At 45.7% G+C, this 19,600-nt stretch overlaps 1 protein-coding gene across 1 annotated transcript in view; it reads right to left on the reverse strand.

The window, feature by feature from the left end:
• PDE9A (phosphodiesterase 9A) overlaps positions 1 to 19,600 on the reverse strand; it is a 48,160-nt gene that overhangs the window by 25,437 nt on the left and 3,123 nt on the right. Inside the window, exons 2-5 of the mRNA XM_009081065.1 lie at positions 10,273 to 10,343; positions 8,412 to 8,489; positions 7,425 to 7,468; positions 124 to 178 (exon numbers count right to left, since the gene is read on the reverse strand). Coding sequence (XP_009079313.1) covers positions 124 to 178; positions 7,425 to 7,468; positions 8,412 to 8,489; positions 10,273 to 10,343 — 248 coding nt within the window. The remainder of the gene's footprint in view (positions 1 to 123; positions 179 to 7,424; positions 7,469 to 8,411; positions 8,490 to 10,272; positions 10,344 to 19,600) is intronic.

Below are 19,600 nucleotides of genomic sequence, written 5' to 3' on the forward strand. Positions count from 1 at the left end.
ATTTGGCAGGAAGAGTGGGATTTGAAAGAGGTCTTAAATGCCCCTCTGCCTCCTGTGAAAATTTCATTTCAGGCTGATGAAAGAAATAGCATTTTAAATTAATAATGATGTTCAGCTTCTTACCTTGAGAACTGCTCGGCAATCTGTCCCAATAAATTCTGGAACAATTCTTCTTTCTCTGGAATAAACAGGAGGGAAACATAACAGAAAACAACAGGGGAAAGAAGACACCCTCAACCCTTCTGCAAAGTGGTGTCCCCAGACTTCCAGCTCTGATGGTGAGGCATTTAGCCAAATAATCATTCTGGTCCTCTGAGCATTGACAGCGCTTGGGAACAGCTCCTTGTCTCACCTGCCTTCCTCTGCCTGCAGATTGCAGTCAGGGTTTCCCAGAAGATTTATTTTTGGGGTGCTGGGTCTCTCAGAGGTGGCTTGTTTTAAGGCAGCACTCTCTGGATAGGAGAGCCCTTTCACATTTCGTGGTGGGACACCCAGAATCACCGTTTGCTTTGGAAAGGTCTGGCTCACAATTCCTACACCATCAGCACACTGTGCCTAGGAGCAACTCAACAGCTTATCAACACAAAAAACCTCCCAGCTTGCCTTTCAGTTTTACAGTGGGGCATTATCCTGGAGACCAATTTTTTGGGGTAAAATTTCATAAGGATCATAAACTTCAGCCAAACATGAGATGCCAAAAACACTGTTGTTGCAGAACGAGGTCTGCCCTTTTCGTTTGTGGGATGGACACAGCAGGGTACAAGTTTACCAACCCCTTTTCCCCTGAGAATGTAACTTGAACAGAGCTGCCACAGGATCCTGTTGAGATCCCACTGCTGCCTGCAGCTGCAGTGGCTGCACTGGGAGCACTAGTGCCAGCACCTCCCCAATTCCCAGTGCCAACTCCAGCACTTGGGCTCTTCAGCCAGCTCAGGAAAGTCAGCCTGGTGAAGCCTCAGCCTTGTCCCAAGACAATCACAGGATTGCAATCACTAACACAAGAAAAACCAAAAGAGCCCTTAAAACAAACCCCTAGATTTCGAGGGACAGAACACTTTAGGAAGTAAGAAGTACCATAGCAATGTTTTCCCATCTTTCAGCATGTCCACACGGTATTCCCACAGACAGGGGAAACATAATCACCTTTGCTGAGCTTTGAGCTGCTGTTTTGAGATTGCTGCCTCTTTCCCCCACCAGCTAATGCAAACTGCACCGTGCTGCAGTCGTTCTTATGCCTGCACTGTGGATGTACTCTTGGTTTCTCATGCTCAAGGAGAGGAAACGTTGTTTTCTCTCGTCTACACATCACAGATTACAGAACACACATTTATACTCCACACAGAAATACCCCAATGGCATTTCTGCAGCTACTTCTTGCCCTTCCCTGAGGGAGCACGATGCCTCACAAGTGCAGTCACCCAGGCAAAACACATCAGACAAATACAGCCCAGCATTCTCAATGACATTCTAAATAACAGCTTTTGTACCTGTTGAAAGGATCTGCAATTCCTCAGGTATTAGAGATGTCAGAAACCCTTCCCAAGAGCATTCACACTGCTGGTCAAAACAATTTGGCTGTTACCCCTGTGTCTCTAAACTGGAGCAAGCACTCTGTGCTCGGAAAGTCTCAGATCTAATTCCCTCTTCTTTTTTTTCCCTGCTATGATCTGACTCCCAGCGGAGTGGCTAGCAGAGCAAATGAAGAGATTAGTTCTTTTCACAGAGACCCATTTTTCAGTTTTCTCACAAAACCCATCTGAAAACCCAAGCACTGAGACAAAGCAAATGCTGTGCCCTATTTAAGGCAGGAGGAAAACTTACCGTGTGCAGCACCTGGGACGGCACCCGAGTCCAACCGTGAAAAGAGGCAGAGAAACCCGTGTGCTCTGACTTGAATGCTGCTCAGCTCCCTGACAGTGGCTGTAGCCTGCCAGAGACTGACAAGTTCCCTATAAACACTGTTCCAGTAAAAAAAACCCAACGATCTTACTTTCACTCCCTCCCCCTGTCAAAACTCACTTGGAGTACTAGGAAATTCTCATCCAGGGAACAGCCAGTTGCAATCTGATGTTTATGGATGTAATAAAAGACTTTCAAAACGAAGATGTATGTTTTTATAACCCTAGGGTGCAGTAAAGATATATGACTAAGAGTGGCAGTTCGTCTCATCTTAAAGAGACAAAGATCCATTTCTCTGTCCTGTTCCTTACCGAGGGGAAGACCTCTGGTAACCCCTGTTTCTGGAGAAAATGAGACATTGCTCTGACATCTTTTAGTCTCATTTGTCCCCTCCTTTGTAGGACAGGAGGGTTAGGAATGCTTTTACTGCACTACCCTCTGTCTTCCTTTTTTTAAACCTCTGGGCAGGGCAGATTCCCAGGTGCACACAGATACCTTTTCCCTCAGTTGCTTCATTTCTTTTGCTGTGATTCCCTCTGTAAAAAGGAAACTACTGCATGCAGCACGGGCAGCTGCAGTCTGTGCACCTTGCTGAGGGTCACAGGCTCCTGCTGCAGCATCCCAAAAGCCAACAGCAACTCCCTTCTCACCTCAACCTCCCCCAGCACCGTGAGTGTGCCAATGCAGGTTTGCAAATTTGCAGTTTGCAAAGGCAGGTGCTCAGCAGGTCAGATGTTTGCACAACACACAGGGTATTTTACAGCTGGCAAGTGAAAAATCAGAAACCCCCCTTCAGAAGATGCTGCAATAGTGGAATGCTGGGCAGAGGACAGTCCAGCTCAGGCTTCCCCAGGCTTCCCAGGGCTCATTCCTGTGCTTCCTGCACCACAGGGACTTCGGCTCCTTGCCCATTGGCCCCTGCCAAGCTCAGCAGGGAGCTTGGCCAGGACATCCTGGAGAAAGGAGTCATTTTGCACTGTCTCCAGCAGGTCTGGGAAGAAAGCAGGTGTGGAGGAATATGGCAGCAGCATTTTTTCCTGTGACTCCCACTGTGGCCGGATCGGAGGGTTGGCAGAGGCCACACACCTTCCCTGCCAGACGGGGACTAGGTACACACTGAGACAGCTCAGGTGACCCACGCACTGACACAGATGGCTTATCACCCACTGGCATGTACCCTCTGCTCCACACTGCCCTGCTCAGCAGTGACTCTTCCTCCACCCGCCGGGATTGTCTCAGGGAGCTACCTCCATCCTCCCACTCTGCCTGGCTCCCCTTGCCATCCTGCCAGGCTCAAAAGGCTGCAGGTGGGGAGTGTATGGGCTTGTGCCTTGGTTTCCTCCACTGTTTTCTTCTTGGATGGGAGGACATGGGCGATTCCCTTTCTGTGCCAGCATCGGGCTGGTGGATTCCTGCCACATGGTTTCTTTCTCACAAATGCTTCTGTCTCTGGCTTGGGCTTCTGTCTGTATTTCACTTTCTGTGGTTTGTTTGGATCTAGGCAGGCGGAGTAATTTCAAAAACTAGAGGCAGCCAGGGGGACAAAAGCCTCAGGAAGTTGTGTGCTTCAAGCCCAAGCTCACATACATGAATCACATCATATTGAGAGCCAAATTCACATCATACTGAGAGCCAAATTCACTAGACAGCTCAGGTTAATTTGGACTGTTGTATGCAAGTTCCCAATCAGGTGAGTAATCCTGAAGCTGTTGGCCCTATCCCAGTGCATGCATCTGTGTGGGATGCATGTAAGGAGCAGCAGGCAGGCAGGGGATTTTTCTGTCACAGTCTCTCCCTCTTCAGTCTTGCCTGAGCTGCAAGTGTGAAACAAGCCTTCAAAAGAAGAGAGATATCCCAGAATAAGAAGATTTAGACACAGTGACCAACTTCTGTCGCTTTACCAATATCAATCTGCACAAGATCTTGTGTATTTAATCATTCGGGGGGAAAAGCAGTCCCTGCAGATCTGTGGTGCAGTTGATGGTGGGTTTGGTGGTGGTGGGCAAGGCAGGGTTAGCACTGATTCAGATGTGTTTCTTCTTACCAGGCAGCTAGAAGGTGTTGGTTGAGTTAGCTCTCCCTCTGCAAGCTGATATTCCTGGGGACAGACCCTGGGCTTTCCCCTGTGCAAGTGCTAGAGAGCTTGTTAGCTGAAGAGACAAGTAACTGAGAAGTGGGAGGTGAAGGTGCTGCCTACAGCCTCAGCCTGGTGAAGTGGCTCCGATGTGTCCTGGCATGGATCCCTGTGCCTGTGCTGCTGAGCATGGAGGGGCAGGTGGTGAGCTCTCTCCTGCACTGGCCTCCATCCTGATCAGACACTGCTCTCCTTGGGTCTCCTCACTCATTTCCCCAGGGATGTGGGGATGTTTGTGCTGAAGGACCCACCGGAACAAGCAGGAGACAGATGTGCAGAGGGAACTGGGGCTGAACTTGGCATGCTTTATGCCCTTTCAAGTCACACTTCTGGTGAGATCTTTAATGACTTGTTCAGCTGCCCAAGTGCTTTGCTGACCTAACTTTGGAGTGGTAGGAAAGGTCTTGTGCATGTTTTCCTGCCCATTTAGGACTGCAGTGGATCACAATAGCACCTTTCCCTGCACTATCAGAAATTCAACAGATTTCCACATTATTTCTCAAGAGCATGCTGCTAGTAGGATTGTTCACTCAAGTGGCATCTCCAGCAATATTACAGAGTGCCTGAACCCTCCTAATTACAGCCACAACACAGCCATCAGTGTGTGAGTTTTGAGGCAGTTCCACGATGAGGATATGGACCAGAGCCCTTCTGCTGTCAGGAGGGAGGAGCTGCTCACTCGATGGACTTGGGAGTTTAAACACCTCAGAGAGAAGGAAGGACTTGGCACTGGGGGGTTGATGTTCTGCTTGGATACCCACGTGCCTTCTGGTCCAGGGCCACAGGAGGAGGGACAGAGTGTGATGCTCCAGACCCACGGGCTCAGAGCCAGCCTGGCCCTCTGCTTTGCCTTGCAGACAGCTGACCCCGTGGTGATACAGTGATCACTGCTGCTTCCAACCCTCACTGGAATAATAATTGTTTTATTTCCAACCCTCTCCCATGACTATGGCCAGGAAATGAAGAACAGTTTCTTAGCAGAACTCTGGTGGATATCTCCTCTGCTGGATAAAAGCCACTGCTTATATTTCCCTCCCAAAGGATCATATTTTCCAGTCCCACCTTTCACAGTCTTTGTTCCACTGAAGTGTGCGTCATTCCTCTCCAGCTGCCTGGGAGACTGCTGAAAAGAGGTGCATTACCTCCCACTGCTGTGAAAATTGGGGTGACCCCTTTTTTGGCATGTATTTGGATGAGTTGCTTTGGGAAGCAGAATCACACCAGCAGAGTTGTTTAAGAAGTGAAGACTAGAACAGAGCTGGGGTTTTTTTCCCTTAATGAAGAGGAACAATTTCCACTCTGTTTATTCTTCCTACTCTCAGCAAAATGTCAGGAATGCTTAAGATTAATGACAACCCATGTGAAAGAGAAACAGATACCAAGGAACATTAATTCCATCACACTCAGTTCAACTTCCCTCCTCTTTCCATAGCAGACTCTGTCTTATGCTTTGGCAACCTACAGCCAGAATTTTTCTTGTCCTTTTCAGCTTAGATCTTTGGAAATCCTTGTTTTATTATAACATGCAGGGAAGGAAGAGAGATCCTGCTGACACAGTGAGCTGTGCTCTGCACAAAGCAGAGCCATGTGCTGTCAGCTGGGGATGAAAAATGAGGGCCTTGGGAGAACGTGGAAAGTCATACATGGTCTTATAAAAATATACAGTTAGCTTCATACTAGGAGGAGAAAAAAAAAGTGGATTTTCAAAACCCTTCAATCAGCTTCCCAGCTGGTCTAACACAGTGGCATTCCCTGATGGAGCCATGCCAGCCCTGGTCACTGGTCTTTGTCTTGGGGCAAATGGCACTGGTTACCCATACCAGCTGGGACACAGAGACACATGCTCCACCCCACCTTTTCTGGCCTGATAATGCAAACAGTGTACTCCTGGACCAGAAGAGTGATGATGTTCCATCAGAGTTTGCTACAATAAGGAAATAGATTAGGAGACAGCTTCTTTTCCCTTAGCAGTCACGTGTGTCCCTTGGCTTTGACTACCTCCTTCTGGCAACAGCAGCAATCACTGACATGGGACCTGTTCATGGCTGGTTACAAATCTTACTGTGGTTAAGTTCTTCCCTGTTTCCTAGCTTCTTTATTCATTTTGCTTTCCATTTGCCTTTGCTCTCTGCATGCACAAGCTCCCTGCTGTTGCCTCTCCATCCCCCACACATCCTCCTACACTGCCTTGCTGTGCCCTTTTCCTACAGATGTTCCTGCCACAGAGGATGCAGATGCCTCAGAGTGGCTTTGCTTCCCTGTGCCTGCCCATCTAAAAGGTGACAATGCTGTGAGACACTGTTTTCTTGCATAATACAGGAGCTTAAGCAAGAAGAAGATGTGAGGCTTGCAATTAGTGTTAGGAAGGAGATGAGGTGGGACTAGCAAAATTGCATCATTCCTATCCCAACAGACTCACCCATTCCTGCAAACTGCTTTTTCCAGTCCCAGGCTTTCTGGCTCACCTCCTGTTCTGTCTGTGCACTCTGTGTTTCCAAGATAATCTTAACCTCTTGCCCTTTGTCTCTCCTATCTTCCCATTTTACTGCTCCAAAGAGTGTCCCCAGCTGACATCTCCTATCCTCCTGCGGCCCCTGGCTCAGCCTCTCCCTAAGGCTGCACAGCTCAGGCTGCTGCTCAGGCTGCCCTGGTGCATGTGACAGGAGACAGTGCAGATGCACAGATGAGCAAAACCATGAGCCAGATGCTCGACAGGAATTGCCCCAAGCAAATGTTCTGCTCCAGAATCTGAGAGCCACTGGCCTGAGCATGATCCTGGCAGGCAAAGAGAAATGGTAGAAATGCCACTTCAGTCCTGCCTGTGGAGTTACTGCTGTGCTGGGGGATGTGTTCCAGATGTGTTCTTTCACCCAGGCCTTCTTTAATCTTGTCAGGTGTATTTAAATATTTATCACACTTAGAGCTACCCATGTCCACAACAGAAATTATGCTCTCTCCTCAGCCATTTGCAAGTAACATGGGGCTCAAATGTTGTGCTCAGCTTTCCAGCAGAGCTTTGTTGGGAGATGTACAAGTTTAACAAAACACTGCAGGGCAGGATTTCACATGTCATCTGTATTGCCTAGAAAAAAAACCCCACTGCTCCATGCAAGACTTTCCCTTGGGCATCAGGAGTGCTGAGTCAGACCAGAGCAAAGCACTGGGAAAGTTCCCTGGACCTCAGCCATTCACCTCACCCTCAAATACTTCGAAACATGGGGACATTTTTGAAGCTTTCCTCCAGAACACTGTGATCAAACACTTTTTGTTTTGCTGTAGCTACAACCATGACAGCATCATCTTCCTTTCTTGCATCATGGCCATGTAGTTTCCACATATAAATGTTCACAAATTCAGCTTTAGTAAGTTCAGTACAAAAGGGTCATTTTACCTGAGAGCTGCCCAGTGGCAACAGGGATCACTTTGTATGGAGACCTGGAAGAGTCAGAGAGGGTTGATATTAGCAACACTCAGAAAGCAGTTTGCATTTCACATCCATTCTACCTGCAAATTAGGAAGAATATCTGAATATATTCCAAGCTCTCTTAAAACCTGACAGTTTAAATATGCAAGGGACATTTTTTCTGAACCCTCTGGTTTACTAGAGACAGAGAGACCTTTCTTGAGCTCTATGGTCACACAATGAACATGGCAAAAAAAGCCTCCTCTTTGGCAAGACTTGACAGCTTGTGGACTGAGATGGTGAGGATATTTGGTAGGTCAGAGGGAGCTGCACTGGTAGGGATCAACTTTTGCTCTGTGTTTGCTCATCATCCTGTGCAGCTGCTCCCTCCCAACTGTTGGGGCTCCATCACATGGTATCAGTGAGCGCAGTGGGTAGGCAATAATGAAATACTCAATGAATGAAGTAAATAACAGCAGAAGTGACTGCAACAGGTAGAGTGAAACGAAAAGTGACAGGCTGAAAAAGCAACAGGAAGACAGGGAGAAAAACAGAAAGGGATTTGGAGGCAGGAAGGGCCCAAGCCAGCAGGGAAAAGACCTAAAATCAAAGACTTTGACTTTGCTTTTCAAGTAACCTCCTGGCTGTGTCCTAACAGAGCAATAAGGAGCAGGGGAACAAAGGAGCTGAGAGCCTTGACAGCAAGCAGGGAAGGATTGGAAGCGATGTTCTACATTGATTACTTAAAAGCAGTATTTTTCCCTCAGGCAATTACTCCTAGTTTAATAACAAGCAAAAATCTTCAAAACCAGCAGGCATTAGTGTTACAGGCCAGCATGAACTTCTTACTGTCATCTCCCTCCCTCCAAGGAGTTGCTCACCTCCCGCTGCACACAAAAGGCATCTGCAAGCAGCCACCCCCTCTTCCCTTGGGCTTGACCCTGTTTTTGAAGTGCAGGTGGCAGCCAGGCTTACCTCTCTGTGTTTGCAGGCATTGTGGGATCGATGGACACCATGCAATTGTCTGTCGTCAAAAGGGAGATTGTTGTGTTCCTGAAAAGCATGTTCCAAAGAGGATTATTTGACCTAGAAATGCTGGTTGAAATTGTGTGCTGCTGTGTGTGGTGCAGAGACATATTCTCTCCTGCAGCACTGCTGGTCTGGCACTGTCTGGGACCTGTGATACCTTGGAGCACAAAGGGGCGAAGCACAGGGTAGCTTTGATGCTTCATCCATTTCAGTTACCAGAGATGTTTCTGGTAAAATGGTAAATGTGATGATCTTTGATCTCAGTGCAGACTTTGCTCCCTGCTCACTCATGTATTCTGTTGACTCACTGACTAATAATTTCTACTAAAAAGCTGAGATTTGTGATACATTGACTCAGCATCTAAGTATTGACTCACACTGTACAAATGACTATTGGTTCTATGAATGTCTTGAAATTATTGAGTTACTCTTTTACCAACACAAACAAGACAAACGTCTTGCTGAATACGAAGCCTTTTTTTTTTTCCCAATACTGTGCTAAGTGTGATCTCATAGGCTCAGACGTAAACCTTGGAGGTTTACTTTGGCTCCAAGAGCCTGCGTGAACCGCAGAGTGCTTTGGAAATCTTTGGATGAAAATAAAATGCCAAACACCCTGATCATGCTTCACTAAAACTGCCAAATTTTCCTGGGTGACGGAGTGAAAGTATTTGACATAACAAGCAAATGAGAGTTACTAACCTCAGGGAGGAAATGGTCAGGATAAACAGCAAGGGGCATTAATAAGCTGTCTAGCAGCTTATGCAAATTCTGAGTCAATATAGACAACTTTATCTTTCAATCCCCAGAGCTGGAGTCATGCAATAAACCCATGATTAAAGGATTGGCTTATTTTTGCCTGTGCTTTGTCTGTGTGTTAAGCCTGTGTGTCCAAAGGTAAGGATTTTGTTTTGTTGCATGCTGTGTGTATCTGGCCTGTGCTGCTCGAGGTCTGTGTGCAGACAGCAGATTCCCCTTCTAGAGGTCACTAAGGGGCTTCCCTTCCCTTGCTCCACTGCCCTGGACAGGGTGCAGAAGCAGATGAATTCTAGACCATGTCACCTTCCAGCACACACTGATCTCTCCCACCCTGACACACACCTACACCTGATCCTGAATCCTTCTCAGCACAGAGGGTTCAGTTAGATGCTGCTCTCTAGGTGGAAGACAAGACACAAACCCTACAGGAAATTATAGCAGGAGGGAAGGATACATGGACTTTGCAGGATAACATAAACCAGAAAATACTTGGCCTGGGCAATGGATTTGGAGGTATTTATGTTCTATAAAATGGTTCCGCTGGGCTCTTTGTGTTCGACTGTCTCATACCTGGGGTAAGTTTGTACTGCATCTAAACAGAACACTTATGCCCTAGTGGCAATGCTTCTCATTGGCCCCAAATTTTTCCCTGAAAACCAGGTTCTAAACATATGGTTGCATTTCATTCAAGATGGGCAAAAATGTAGTGCTGAGGTATAACAGGTAGGTGTACACAGCCTTTCTGTACTCAGGGCTGAGCTCCTGCACCTGCTTTCATCATTTTAGACTATATCTCCTCTGTTCCACTCTATTCCACTCTGTTCCTTGGGCACAGCCAGCACTGAGGTAGCTCAATGCCCTGCCAGAACTTCCACACTTTTCCAGCTGGTGCTCTCTGGATTGCCCCAATTTCTTCTTCCATTAGACTGGAACAAGAGAGAAGCCTGAATAGCAGCTAAATAAATCTTCTGGGGCCTGTCTTTAAATTGTTCCCAGAAGTAAAGAAACAAAAGTGAAATGAATGTCACAAATGAAGAGACAGACCTACCTTGGTAATCCTGTTGCAATGCAGAAGAGGTCCATAATATCTTTGGAGTTGCAGTATTTACTAAAGATCACCTTCCAAATGGAACAGCAGCAGAGGGAAAAAAAAGAAGATGAAGAGAGAGGAGGGTTAGTTCCCAGGGAGATATGAACTCTATTCAGGCATGAACTGGGCTAATTTTAAGGCACATTCTCTGATTTCAATTACCTGATTTGACTTGTGAGCAGGAATAAGGAATGTTTCTTCTGTTTAATACCTGTGTCTTTTTTGATAAAGCAAGTAAGCTCTGGAGACCTAACTGCTTTTCAGAAGTAGAGCAATAATGTATGTGAACAAAAGGTTTCTCATAATGCAGTATTCCTCAAGGATGATAACAACTGTAAATTTAAGGATGCAAGAGCCCAGATTGAGGAAGAGAGCAGCCCAGATTTGGGGAGGTCCTTGGATGGTTTAAACCTGTGTCTTTTTTGATAAAGCAAGTAAGCTCTGGAGACCTAACTGCTTTTCAGAAGTAGAGCAATAATGTATGTGAACAAAAGGTTTCTCATAATGCAGTATTCCTCAAGGATGATAACAACTGTAAATTTAAGGATGCAAGAGCCCAGATTGAGGAAGAGAGCAGCCCAGATTTGGGGAGGTCCTTGGATGGTTTAAAAGGGCACTGCTTTTTAGACTGCACCAGTTTAAACTAGCTTTAAGCTGAGCAGAGGGTTCTCCTCCCCAGCTTATGCCAAAATTCCAGCTGACTGTCAGGCTGTTAGGTCAGAGCTCAGACCTGGAATTACAAAACTTGCCACTGTTGCCTTCCCATGCCCCCAAAGACCTCTTCATCCCCACCATCCTTCCACACACACTGGGCAGTCACTATATAGAGAAGACTGAGCAGCACATCTAGGAGCACAACATCCCCTTGATCACATTATGATATGGTCTTCAGTGACACAATCCCATGCCACGACTTTTCCCAAGGCTCCCACATTGAGCAGGTCCTGTGTGTTCAGCATGGTGATGACCACACTGGATAAATGACATATCATTTAATCAAAGACTCTTCTGAAAGGTGTAGGTGCCAGAAGGTAATTAAGCCTGCAGCACCACTCCATCAGCCTTGGCTTTCAGGTGCTTTAATGCCTAAACCACAACAGCATTGCAGTAATGTGGTTCCTATGTGCCTTTTCTAAGGTGCCTTTCAGGCACCAGGGGAAATCCCTCACCCAGAGGTGTCACAGAGTGATGACCAGACCTGTGCTGCTGGCAGTGGGAGAGCCCACGGGATGCTCTGCCAGTGACAAGCTGTTAATGCCTGCTCAGAGCTTGGGGCACACAACCCTGAAGTTCTAGCAGAGCTGGGACAACACAGCAAGATCTGGCCAGGCTGGTTAGTCCTGGTGGTCCACTGACAGTTGAGTTGATGCCAAAGCAAAGCTTCAGCCCTCAGTTTTCACTGGTGGTGAGCGAAGCATCAGGGGTTTTGTGCCAGAGAAGAGGACAATTGTGGTCACCTTAAGAGATGGGCTGTGACCCATACATATGTATACACCCACCTTCCTTGTTTTCTGACCCAGATGAGATTACTCCAGGCAATATCTTTATAAAACACGAAGGCAGTTGGTTGCTGAGGTAGGTAGTAACTGCTGCTGGGGAAATGGGTGTGTATTAAATGTCTGTGTTGCCCAGGGATTGACCCTTGGTTATTAAAATACAGCAGCAATCAAGGCAATAAAACATAGCCAATAGAGTTCAGACAGGGCTGAAATCCCTCTCCTAGCAGAACACAGCATCCTGCCAGGCTGATAGCTGCTAAAATTGGCTGACAGAGTATTGGAGAGCACAACAACTGGTGCATGCAGTGTCTGAGCAGATGATGTTAATTGCAGCTGAACAGAGGGGAAAGGCTTGTGATCTGCCAGGAGTGCTATTTCAGGTATTGAGGTTTCTTATTCTGGAAATCAATTATTATTGACCAGGACAGATAGGAGAGGAAAAGATTAAAAAAAATATTAAAACCCATTAAAGGTAGGACAATTGGCCTGGCTCATAGAAAGCAGTAGGAGCTTTCAATGCATTGAGGATGAATTTTCATGGTTCCTTTTACTCCATGTAATAGTGAAAGGGTGGGAGGCAGAACAAAGATTGTGATACTAGACCATGAGCCATCTCCAAACATGCTTTTTAGCTTTCCATGCTTGGCATTTTTGCTTAAGTTTGCTAAAAGTGGATTTGTGAATCACCACTGCAGTTTGATACGCATCTCAGGATGGTTGTCCTCAGCTGGTTGTGGTTTTTAATCACAAAGCACATGCTATTGAAGTTTTCTTCTCCTGCAATCAGCTGAGCTTTTCTGACCATTTCCCTTCTGCTCTAAAACACAGCAGCCAGCCTGACGTTTCCCAGCAAAATGCAATTGCTCCTGTTATTGTCCACAGGTTCATGTTCTCCAAAAATTCAATGCCAGTTGTGCCGATGGAATACAACTGGAATGTATTTTGGAGAGATGGGAGGACAGTACTCTGTACTATTGATGGGTCCAGCACAGTACAGGAATCCTATTTGCCTGAAGTCCATTAGCATTGTGGGGTCATTAGCAACATGAAGGCAATATAGTGGCACTTGGCCTGTGGCCATATTTCATCCATCTGGGCCACATGGTTTGTCCCGTGACCTGCAGATGTTGTTGACCTGCAGCTTTGAGGACAGGCAGCCCCGTTGGCACTAGCTGCAGAAAAGAGCATTTCACCCAGTCCTGTGAGGATGTCCTTGCCTGGGCAGGTGTCCTGAAGCCACTGCTGCTCCGCCTGGGTGTCCATGGTGATAAGTGTCTGGTATTGTGTGTGGGTCTGATCCAGACCCACAGTCAGCACTGAGGAACTTCATCTCCCTTCAAATCTGTCTCAGCTCTCTCTCACCCACAGTCATCATCTTGCTTAGGTCCCTGTCCCTATGCTGGGTGACAAATCACTGCTGTGACCTGTCTCACAGCACTTCACTCCCTGCATTCATGGCTGGTGCTGGAACATATCACTGCTTAGGACAGGACTGAGACCTTGCTATGGAGCATAACAGAGGCCAAAGACAGGAGTTCAGAGCAGTTTCTACAGCTGTGGTAGTGAGCTAAGATCATGCATGTGTAGGGTTTCCTACAATGAAATTCCAGGTTTCCCCATAATACACATCAACCAAGTGCACATTCATGCAGGTCAGTACAGCCCAAAAAAGCCAAGGATGAACCTCCTGACTCACCTCCTACAAGAAAGAGTGGACACAGGGACTCCAATGTTGCCTGGTGGTACAAGACCAGTCAACACAAGACACACATTTGCCAGTGTCATTTATGAAAGCAAAGGCAGAGCTAAAATCATGGCTAAGCAGTCACAGCAGCCACACACCACATAGGAAAGGGAAACAGAGCTTGCAGATTGATGACTAAATGCCAGGAAGAAAATCAGCCATGTATAAACTCAGTTAATTGCATTTCCCTTGGATTTGTGCCAGGAGGAAAAGAATGTATTCCTCAAAAGTGATGCAGCATCTGCAAACAACTTGTTGGCCCTGTTTGAGAGTTAACATGATTTCATATTTCTGTCCCTATTATTGTTAGAAAAACTTCTGAGGTGGTGGATGACCCAGCCCTGGAAATACTCAAGGTTGGATGGGGCTCTGAGGAATCTGATCTAGTTGAAGATGTCCCTGCTCATGGCAGGGCCTTGAACTAGAAGACCTTTAAAGGTCCCTTCCAACCCAAACCATCCTATAACTCTGTGATCTACCACACGTAGAAAGAAATGACAATAAATCCAGTCTTCTCTGAATGTTTAACTTGTTTGTCTCAATGAGTCTCCACCAAGACCAGGCAGAAGCCATTTGATTTAAGTGGGGAATGCTTTCTGTGTGCCTGGGAAAGCAACGTGACGCAAATGGGGGGAAAACAGAATGAATAATAACTGAGGCTTTTTGGAGTGGAAATAATACTTTGACGAAGCATGCAGTGGCTGCAAAGTAGGACAGCGTGGCTCGATGGGGGTGCCTGGTCCCGGGCCCCGAGCTCACTTCTGTGGGACTGCTTTCTTTCCTGGAAACAGGTCTGTATTTTGGAAACATCTTCCTCTGAAATAAGGGGCCGTTGTTTCTTAATTCATAGTATCCACCTCTGGTCTAGGACAGGGATTTAAAACCCTCTCTCAGGAAAAGCAGGGATTAAGAGCCCTGGTACTCTGGCTGGTTTTCCCACTCAGAGGGGCAGTTCAGTATTAAGGACTGTGATGGAGATACTACCAAGGGACCATTGTGCACACACTCTGTAACCTACCAGTTTACAACTAATCACACTGTATTTTGCTTTCAGATAGGATGGGTAAAAACACAGCTTACAAATCCAATTTCTGTTCTATATTTGATCCTCAGAACAGCTAATCCTCTCTGTAAACAGCAAACCCTGTCCAGAATGTTATCCTGTTCTAATCTGCTGTTGGTAATTGGGTTTTTCTTCCAAGAGTTTAACTCGCGTTTGATTATTTTTTTTACCCTAGTAAAATTCCTAAATTAAAAAATGCAGAAATATTTTTGAAGCCAGTGTACCTTCAGTTTTCAGTTCTACTACCTTCTGCTGGTCTCAACCTGCTGTATTCAAGATCTTAGTACTCAGTGATGTCTTTCACTCAGTTCAGTGAGCAATGTTCAGAGTCAGGGCTGAAACTGCAGAGGTGAAACAATCTAAATTACAATCTTTCACTAATGAGACTGGGGAATTGTGTGTCAGAAAAGATTCTGGTAAAATTCAGGTATCTTGCATGGACTGTGAAAACTGTTGCCGCTTCAGTAACGGCAGCTTTCATGGAGGATTTCTACACTACTAAGGCAGAAAGCTGATGTGAAATTTTTCATTGGGATTTTCCCTGTCTCTCCAGTGGTCTTTCTTGTCTATATCAAAATGAAGCAGGATCCAGAAGTTTTTAAGAATCACTGGAAGGAATTCCTATTTCTAGATGTGTAAGCAAATTGGTCTTCCTCAAAAATTAGCAATAAATGACCTATCAGTCACAGATTCCAATATCCAACAGAAGCCTTACCTAAAACCCCATATCTAAACATCTTCCATGTTCCTCATTCTTTGAATTCAGATACAAACATAGCGTGAGCCCAACTATATCCAAACTATCTGTCCCTTTTATTTCTTGCACTAATTAACAGCTGATACTCAGAAAACCACTCATTTATCTGTGCTTCGAATGTTAGGCGGTATTAAAAATAGTCTGCCAGATTCACCATCTGTTTGGTGCAGTAGGAGCTTCTGTAAGGGAAGAACAGAAAATAAGTGCACGTACATGTGTGGGGAGAGAACATGAGGGTCCTCAGCTGAGAGTCTGAGCAAAAATGAAAACTTCCCAAGCTCTTCAAACACAGCTTCTGTTAGAGGCTGAGGAGCGTGGTAGGTGTTTTGCTTCCAAAAGCCAGAGCTCTGTAATCCTGTTGATTCACACTTACCTTTGGGCAGGGACACAGCCTGACAATGTTCATTTCTACAGGACTCCTAAGGGAAATGTACGAGTGGGATTTGTCTGACGTAGCTTTAACCATCTACAAGTTCAGTATCACGTGTATCTCTCTGCTAGACTCCCTCTCTTGCCAGCAGGAAAGGAGGACAACTTCCAAACAGTAGATTAGCCCACATGTCTCCAAAACTCTCTTCAAGATGGGATGAATCATCCTCTGGAGATACCAGACACCATCAGTGACTATGGGGGAACCTACATGACTAGCCTGGAGCAGTCATCACTGGCTTTGAGATGACTATGGTGAATAATTAACTGGGGTGAATCCCGTTAAGTTTCCTAATTATATACATTACCCTAAAATAAGAGACAGGAGCTGCCAACAGAGCTGACATACCAAGATCCTGAGGCATGTGGCATGTGGTAAGTTGCAATTCCCATCCCTGTAACACCCCTGAAGGCAGAGCTTTAAGAAAAGGGATTTTTCTCTTTTTAGGAAAGAAATATGTCATAGAAACACTCATATATGTGTGATCCAGGACAATGTTGGACATCCATTGAAAGGGACAGCATGGCAGAGGTTGGCTCCTTCACTATGAGCAAGGAAGGATCTCATAGAATCCTCAAGCTTGGAAGAGACCTCTAAGCTCATCAAATCCAACCGTTAAATTGACTTGACTCACTACATTTTAGAGTCATTTGGGCTCACAGAGGAAGGGAGGTTACATTTAAGAGAGCCTTGTGCAACCTACTGACTATACTAAGGGACACATTGCTAATATTCAGTCCTTCAGTACTGATGGTTAAAGGCAGAACACGTCCAGGAACCAGCAAGGCTGTGAGAGACCGAGCTGAAAGCTTCTTATTTTCTGCAGCAGACACAAAACTATTTCATAAAAGTATTTCAGCCTTTGACAAGCAACACAAATGTCTCTAGTCTGGCTTTTCTTAACATAAAAAGGGCACATGTTTTCTGCTAATGGAACACTATGTGTAATTAACCCTGCAGCACATGAATTCATTAGGCTTGAAATGTTTTGTAAACTGGATAATAAGGATGCTTTAGCACCAAATGTCCTCACTTAAATGTGAGTGGAGCTAGGCTGCTTGTTCTAAAACTAGTCACATGATTAAAGTCTGACATTGCAATGTGCTTGATAATACAGGACTGTGAGAAGGGTAATGTTAGTTAACTGAGTAAGGAAGAGTAGGTATGGAGAGACACCAGCCAAAGGCTGACTTGGAGCTGTAGAAGTTCATGAGGAAGGTGCCAGAAACAGAATGGTTTTGTCTTGTTTGCACTGAGCCAGGAGAGCTGTATTTGTTGTATAAGTGGCTATGGTTGGCTTGTCCAAACCCATTGGTAACACTAGAGTTATCTACGAGTACAGTGTAAACTCAGAGTGTTAAACTTACACTTTGTCTAGTGTGAACATAAACCACAATAAATACAATAGACTGAGTGTGACTTCAGAAACATAAACAGCAGTAAACAAGCCTTTCTGGGTGATGGGTACAGAAGAAATATGGAGCTATGCTGGAATTACAGAGCTGTGTTGGGATTATGAGTTGGTTCCTTAAATGATCTCAGGAGCACTCACAGGGGAGGAAGGAGAAGGGAGATAAAGAGCACAGAATGACATTATCTTTCACTTCATTAAAAACATGGGTTTAAGCCAATTTTTTTCTCCTGAAAATGTTTGTGTGCTGTAATGTGATGGAGTTTTAGGAACCTGCTGCTCATTTCGTGCTGCTTTGCAACAAGAACATCTAGCAGCTACCTTGAATTCACCAGGTCCACCTAAAATCAGGGAGCTAAGACCACTGGCCAGACTCAGGCTCTTTCACTATGAGCAAGGAAGGATCCCATAGAATCATCAGGGTTGGAAGAGACCTCTAAGATCATCAAGTCTAACCATTAAGTTGACTTGACTCATTATGTTTTAAGTCATTTGGGCTCACAGAAGAAGGGAAGTAACATTTAAGAGAGCCTTGTGCAACCTACTGACTATACCTCGCACCCTCCTTCATCCACAGAGATCTGCCAGCACTAAGAAACCACAAAAACATACTTATGCCTCACCATGCTAAAGCAGGATTTGGTACCAACTTGTACTTCCCAAGCATGGGAAGAACCTGGACAGAGTGGGACTTGTTTAAGCATGGGAAGAACCTGGACAGAGTGGCCCTGGAGCTGCCCATGTCCTGACTGCCCATGAACACCTCTCCTCTGCACCCCTTTGATGGTCAGCAGTTGAAAGGGTGTACCCTGAAATCCTCAGTCCAAAGAGACAAGGGATAGGGTCCATGGACTTGCCTGGCTGTGCTGACAGAGTCATTGGGATGCAAAAATACTTAGTTGCCTTGAAGGGATTGTCATGCCATTATTTTTGTGCTGTGCTTTGTTTTTAATCTGAATCCAGTTTGATGTGTTATAAATAGCATGGTGAGCTCTGGAAAAATCTGTTGGGTTTGCTGGAGTCTAGGCATTTATACCACAGATGCTGTTGCTCTAATTAAAAAGCAAAGCTCACATGACAGACATGATTCCTGTGTGCTGATGTTTCAATGTAATAACCACAGCATCGAAACGCAGTCTGAGTCTGGTTCTGTTCATTGGGGACCTTGGGCCAAGGGGAACAGTGGACATGGAAGGCTCAGTGTCCTGCTCCACAGAGCAGTTCAGTAGACATCCAGAAAACTTGAATAAATAGGTTTCTTTCAGGAAAAAAAAGAAGGCAATTCTCTGTTTAACATCCAGAGTGGCAGCAAAATGACTCCAAAATTCTTTGCTTGCTTTCTGAAGAGGAGGAAAGTACCACTCTGAATGACTTCATAGAACCCTTGACAAAAGTGGCAGTCCTTCCTTTTTTCCAGTTAGTTCAGGCTCTGTACCCCTCTGACTTTCCATCCTTGTTATAAATATGATGTTGATTAAGATGCTGAAAACAGAAATCCTCTCAGATTAAGCATTTTTCCTCATAGGAATCCCTTACAACTCTCAAAGTAAATCCTCTACCCTGTGACATTTGAAAAGGAGAGCCATGAAGCCACCAGCTGGGAATAAGGCCACTGGCTGGTTCAGCTCTGCTAGCATTTAAATCTCAAAGGTCAAAAGAAAATGTTCCCAGTAGTTTCTTCATGGAAAAAATAAATTGGGCATCAGCTAGGGAACATTTTCTTGCTGGTGGATTTTTAATTTGAAACAGACTCAACAGCAATTTTTCTCAAAAAACGCAGCCAAAGGGTTAATAACATTATGAAGGAAAATAAGGCTCCAAATCCAGCTTAAATTTGACAGAGCAAACCTCACCTCTCCACCGAGTCTGGGGGTTTGGGTGCTTGACCCCAACTAGTGGCACTCCAGTAACCAGGAGAAATCCCAGCCCAGGTGGTACAGCGAGATCACCTTATGCTAAAGAAACACAGCCATGGGTTCCCCTTGTCCCACTGCCTCCTCCCTCAGCTGGCAGCAGAGCAGGCTGTGGGCTGGGACAGGTTTCCAGGTGTCTCAGCCCCAGGCGCGTGCGGAGCGCAGAGGGAGGTGTGTGGCCATGCAAGCAGATAATGAACTGCTGCCTGTTTCTGGGTGAGAGAATCCTTGAAAAATAAATAAAGTGAGCACGACTTGCTTCCCCCAGGTGTGCATCTCTTTATGTGGGTGCTGGATGGGAAGTGCACTCTGCTGTAATCTCATCTTTCAGTCAGCTCTGAGAACAAGTGACCTAGAATCATAGAATCATGGAATCAGCAAGTTTGGAGGAGACCTCTAAAATCATCAAGTCCAACCATTAACCTGCCACTCTGCTGTAACCCCTAAACCATATTCTCCAGCATCAGAT

Source organism: Acanthisitta chloris, unplaced genomic scaffold (genome assembly GCF_000695815.1).
Source record: "Acanthisitta chloris isolate BGI_N310 unplaced genomic scaffold, ASM69581v1 scaffold12540, whole genome shotgun sequence".
Taxonomy (NCBI): Eukaryota; Metazoa; Chordata; class Aves; order Passeriformes; family Acanthisittidae; genus Acanthisitta; species Acanthisitta chloris.